This window comes from Pagrus major, chromosome 22 (assembly GCF_040436345.1).
Source record: "Pagrus major chromosome 22, Pma_NU_1.0".
In the NCBI taxonomy this organism is placed as follows: domain Eukaryota; kingdom Metazoa; phylum Chordata; class Actinopteri; order Spariformes; family Sparidae; genus Pagrus; species Pagrus major.
Genome location: NC_133236.1, coordinates 17,617,703 through 17,623,545, shown reverse-complemented (window position 1 = coordinate 17,623,545; position 5,843 = coordinate 17,617,703). Strand labels below are relative to the sequence as shown.

The window sequence follows — 5,843 nt, the reverse complement described above, 5'->3', positions numbered from 1 at the left end:
ACTCTGTGTGGTCCATAATGAGCTCAGTAAACATCTGCTACTCCTGTATTAGAGACCATTTTCTCCGCGTCTCATCCTGTAATATGGAGAAATTAGAGTGCAGGGACTCATTCAGCATGTTTATACACACACACACACACACACACACACACACACAGTGAGAGAGAGAGAGAGCAGACATAACATCAGGAGTCCAAGTGTTTTTATACTACCCAACTGACGCTCTAACATACCATCTCAACACCACAATTTTCCATCCACAACAGTAAAACACTACCGGGTGTCCTTGGTGTACGGTCCCTGAAAACCAGGGTTGTTTTTTTTCAAAGTGCAGGATACAGCGGCATGTTCCAAGAAGCAGGTTTACTGATTTATCAAGAAATCTTGATGAAATTAAACCCAGAAGCCTCTCAAATCTGTGACATGTAAAATACTTTTTATAAAAGGTCCAAAACCAGATAACTGAGAGAAACTGCTTTTTAGAAACAGAACTAAAATAATACACTGTTTGTTTTAGCATGGCAGGAGTTTCCCTAAAAACACTGTAGGACACAACAAAGGTTTGCTTATGCAACTGCTGACAGACGTGACATTTATGGAGGGATAGTGCCACCTAGTGCCAACACTCCATTACTCCATAGCAAGTACAGCTATAAAACCAAACAGAAACACAAAATTTTAGGGGGGAGAACAAAATGAAAATCATAAGCTTGTAAGGTTTAATAGCATTTATTATAGAAACCACTTAATGGATGGAGTAAATGTCATAACTAAGTCCAGTTACATTAACAACTCATGTGATGGACAGCAGACTGACGAGACAAAGAGAGGGCGGCATGATTCCTCCAAGTACAACACCGGTTTCCATTTTGGTTCCTCCTTATATACATTGGTGTGACTGAAGTAAACCATCAGGATTAACTTCAACTGATCACCAGCAGAGTGTTAGACATCCCTGCAAACCTCCATGTTTCAGTCATTTCCTAGTCGCGAAAAAGTCTGTTGATCGTAAAACTCCCTCACTTGCTCATCTCCCGCTGGACCTCACTGAGGATCTGCTCTTCCAGTTTGGATGTGTCATACTCCTTCAGCATGTCGTACTCCCGCCAAGGCTCTGCCCACTTCTGGGCGTGCTCCATCTTCTCTGGAGTCAGGGACCGATCGAAGCGTATGCCCTGGATGTTGAACTTGGGTCGTTCCCAGCGTTTGGACCATGGCTTTGGGCGCATCCTTACCTTCAGCTGGTGAAAAGACAGAAATGTTTAATCATTTAGATTCCTCTGTTCTTCACACTTTGTTTGCTTATTGTTGGTTATGGATTTAACTTGGGCTGCAACCAGTGATTATTTTCATTATCGATAAATCTGACGTTCATTTTCTCGATTGATCCATTAGTTGTTTGGTCTATAAAATGGTGAAAAATCTTGATTAGTATTTCCAAAAGCCCAGGATGACGTCCTCAAGTGTATTGTTTTGTCCAGAACTTAAATATATTCAGTTTACTGTCATAGAGGAGTAAAGAAACCAGAATATATCAACAGTTATCAGTTATCAACACTCATATCAAAGGTTAAGAAGTTCAAAGGTTTAGATCAAACCACCTACAAAAGGCAGAATTTCTATCACTATTACTAGAAAAAATACCTGCATTAATATGAATAATAATACAAGCAGCTTTATAGAAATGAGCTTTAATAATATTAAGTACAACAGATGAGTCTCCATCTCAATGCTCTCTCACCGTGCTGACAGGCACCTCTCCTGTGGGGGAGCAGGGCTCCGGCTTCATGTTCGGGTCCACAGTGCTGTACTCCGGCAGAGCGTCTCTCAGGTACATCAGATTGTCATCCAGCCTCTTCTCCAGCTTCAGCACTTCAATCTGCTGGATACGAGGGCTGTACAGCTCATAGCAGATCTCCACACCTGAGCCAAGAAAAACATGATTGAAATGGGTGTTTTACCTGAAGGCCACCTGGTTCACTTTGTTGAACATGTTAAGAATCTCTTGTTGAGTGAAGTGAAAACGGAAGCCTTTCATCTTCATCAACCAAGTTATCGATGGGCACAGTAACAAACTGTGTGACAATTAGTCTTTGTTGGATCAGTAGTGACACCTCACCTTGGTTGTCAATGATGTTCCTCACGACAAATGTGGCTCCTAGCCCATGTCCACCCCTCTGGATACAGATGCCAACAAAGCGGTTTGCTTTCCCACTGGCATTAGGGTCGGCCATGGTCACTGCCAGGATACTCCCTTAAAACAAGCAGAATAATTTACACCATTTTAAAGTGCATTTCGGAAGATAGTTAGTTGTTGAATCTCATTCCCAGGTCATCAGTATTTGATGTCCTTGAAACTTTAAATTATGATACAAACAACAGACCTTAAGCATGGCTTTTTTTCAAAGACACCATTTATATTTGCAAAGTTTTTGGTAAATAAAGAGGTAAAATAATGGTAACACTGTACCATAGGAAAGAATAACGATAAATATTGGAGAATGCCTGGGATAAAGTTTTGATGAGGGATTGGAAATACAAGACTGGTTAAGTTCCACAATTGGAAGTTCCCCTTCCCCTGACAAGGTGATGGGCATGATGGTGTCGTCATGATATTGGAAATTGTAACTGTACAATACCTTGAAAAATATTGATATTCCAAACCATTTGTAATACCATTTGAAAACTGACACCACATTGAGGGCATAGATCTTTAATTTTCATTAAAAGATACATATAACAATGCTTGTGTACTTTGTGTTAAGCATAAACAGCATCTAAGTTAATTCACTTCAGACCATAGTCAAAGTCTTTTCCTATGAACTGAAACTCTGCTGAGGTGCGCTGCCGATATTCCTCAGGGCTGACAGCTCTGAGGGGGATTATCGTAGCTTTGAGAATTACAAATAGCTGTTGAGCCAACAACAGGATATCACACTAATCAAAAACAGTTTACTTGGCCGTCATTTTGAATGCTTAAGTGATTTTGAAATGGGGGCTTTATCAAACCTCAGAGGTTGATGTGTCGATCCTTCAGGTAATTTTTTTCTAAAGTTGTGTTAGCACATTTCATTTGTACCCCCTCCTTGTTCAGTCGCCTCAAATGCATTTCCAGACAGCACTCCTTCTGTTTCTTTGTAAACCAAAACAGGTTGCAGAGGCTCTGAACTTGCCATATTTAATGAGCTCACACCATAACAATACAAATGAGCTGACCGAGCGAGAGAGCGCAGCTGGTATCTGCACATCTATACTACAGAAAGCGAGTATTGAAACCATTTCATATATTCAGAATTGATATGTATTGTTAAATCCATATTTTTGACGACGATAATGGGCACTGCTAAAAAAGGCCTGGTCAGAGAGCCTCGGTTTTCAGTCTGGATCATAACAGCTGAGACGACAGAAACACTTCTGTCCAGAATGGAGCTAGGTAGAGCTGTTCGACTTAAGTGTCAAATTCTCCAGGTTTGAGGATGAGAGAAGGAAACTGTTTGGTCATCTTAAACCTCTTCCCTCACAGTAAGGAATGTACCTGCTGAGTATATCAATGGGTTTCTTACCTACGTAGAATTCAGGGATATTGAGCACTTTCCTCCTGCGGATCATGTCTTTCCTCTCAATGAAAAACTTGAACGGGTTCGTTCTCTCTCTGGGAGGGATGAACTCTGGGCTCAGATGCCTGAGAGGGAGAGACACGACTTTAAGACACATACTTCACTTCCTTTGCAGCTTTGGTGTGTGTATCAACGAGTGTCAATAGTGTGCTTATTATGCTTAACATACTTTCGCGTAGATGCCACAGTCTGTGTTTTATCTATGATGACAGGTTTAGATGGAGGGGTGAACCCTCCTGCAGCAAAACGACACACAGAGGTGGACAGGAACCCTGGAAATAACAAGAAAATGGCACACTTTATCCATAAAGTTAAAGCAAAGTCGGGGTGAAGAGAGCTAACGCTAACAGTCTACCGTTAGCTAGCCACATTAGCTCGCAGCTAGCGGATGTAAATTGCCGCTACAACATATCTTCGAAGCCTGACAGCAAACTACAACGTTAAGTTGTGAAAGTAGAGCTTGTTCGGTTTACTTACGTTCATTTTGGAGCTGGAGGTTTCGTAATAACCTCAGCGAGAACATGAATTTGTCGAGCCCTTTCACACAGGCTGCCATGTCTGACCTTCTGTAGACACACGCGCAAGTAGAACGGAAGCCGTGATGGTCAAAATGTCTTTGAAACGCGATTTGTCCGGATCGCAATGTAGCCCGCAGTCCACAAGATGGCGCAACTGTTATGTCGGTTTTACACGAGCTCATTTTGACCTATTTCAAGTGCAAAAGTGGGCTTTAAACCACAAATAAATAGGGAATAGCAGCTTAGTATAACAACAAAAATTGAATCTAATTGAAAATAAAAATATATAAAGGCTGGACCGTCCACAAGATTACATATTTCAAGTGCACATGTGGTCCCAAAATTAGAAATAAATAGGAAATGGCAACTAAATACTGCGACGAATCAAATTAAACCATATCAGATTAAATTAAAAGGCTTGACATATTTAGATGACAACCATAGCCAACCTGCCTGTGTGATTTACACACGACCTTGCCTATAATTGCCTTTACCATTAATAAGCAAATTGTAAAGCAGAGATAGTGATTTTAGAAGGCCTATTAAGTTTATGTAGATGTTGATGATGTCTGATGATTGTGGTGATAGTGGAAGTGCCTCTATTCCAAAAACCTGTCTGTGTCATTGTTTTATTTTGTCAGCACTTGTGAGCGTCATCTTCCATATTTTTTCTGCAACAAAATACCTACTTTGTTGTCTTTAGATATATTATGTAAGCTATTTGTACTGTTGGCATTTATATTGTTGTCTAGCTACTGTGTGTTATCACTCAAGGAGAGTAATTTAAGATTTCTGATTTCTTTTTCTGCATTTATAGATTGCTCCAGCCAGCTTTTTTAAACGATATGTACCTCTATTCCTCCAAGAACTCAGTAAGAAAGAAGTATGGAGATCCTCTATTTCGGTAAAACTACCAATAACACACATTAAAGGGGCACAATGTAGTGTTGGAGAAGAAATCCAAACTCAGAATTTTAATATTTTGAAAATTAACAAGGTAGTTATACCAACTAAGAAATATTATTTTTTTCCCCATAACTTAATAAACAAGCTGCTCTCAGAGGAAAATAAGGTCCCTAAGTTACCTAGGTGGCAGGGTCCGCCAAATATAAACAAAGTCCTTTAAGGTCAGTTTGTTTATTCAGTCATGAAAACAAAGATGACGTGTTAATTTAGTTTGTTAAGGCATACAAAAATCTGCAAATGAAGATCTTGTCCTTCTGATTAAAATCTCTTCCCTAAAACTACATAGTGCACCTTTAAATACTGGATACACAATTTCATATAAAAAAACAAATCTGCATCCATTATTTTACTTACAAGCACAAAAGTATGAAAAAAAATGCGCATATGGTATGAAATAGTGCTCATCGGGGGACAGAGTGACTGTGTTGTTGGATTATTGCATGTGTCTGGTAGGGAACTCCGGGTCTTTGAGACCATGCAGGGGAGCGGCGGTCCTCCAGGTGGGCTGCCTCCCTCCACACAACACAACACGCAGTTAGAAATGCTCTCAGAGAGCAGCGGCAGCGGAGAGAGCACTGCTCCAGCCCCCGGAGGAACCCCGATCCCGGTCTCACTCTGGAGGAGGATGAGGCGGAGACAATAGAGACATGATGGGACCGCACACCAGAATCTGAACCCCCCTAATGCTGCTGCTGGACTTTCTAATGCTACGGAGAAAGTCCAAAACTTTGAGGCTTCAAGG

General features: G+C 40.7%; 1 protein-coding gene across 1 annotated transcript; it reads right to left on the bottom strand.

Moving 5' to 3' along the window:
- Positions 1-710: 710 nt before the first annotated feature.
- mrpl19 (mitochondrial ribosomal protein L19) lies at positions 711-4,202 on the bottom strand. Its single transcript, XM_073492762.1, has 6 exons — positions 4,095-4,202; positions 3,787-3,889; positions 3,564-3,682; positions 2,120-2,254; positions 1,742-1,923; positions 711-1,241 (listed from the first exon to the last, which is right to left on the bottom strand). Exons 1-6 carry the CDS (start codon positions 4,171-4,173, stop codon positions 1,020-1,022), a joined length of 840 nt encoding a protein of 279 aa, XP_073348863.1. The 5' UTR covers positions 4,174-4,202; the 3' UTR covers positions 711-1,019.
- Positions 4,203-5,843: the final 1,641 nt, after the last annotated feature.

Bases quoted from the DNA above. Each gene is read 5' to 3' on its own strand.
- mrpl19 (XM_073492762.1), bottom strand. From the start codon at position 4,173: ATGGCAGCCTGTGTGAAAGGGCTCGACAAATTCATGTTCTCGCTGAGG. The intron at 2,255-3,563 runs GTAAGAAACCCA...GCTTGTTTTAAG, and splicing joins TATCCCTGAATTCTACGTAG to GGAGTATCCTGGCAGTGACC. The intron at 1,924-2,119 runs GTGAGGTGTCAC...TTCTTGGCTCAG, and splicing joins GAACATCATTGACAACCAAG to GTGTGGAGATCTGCTATGAG.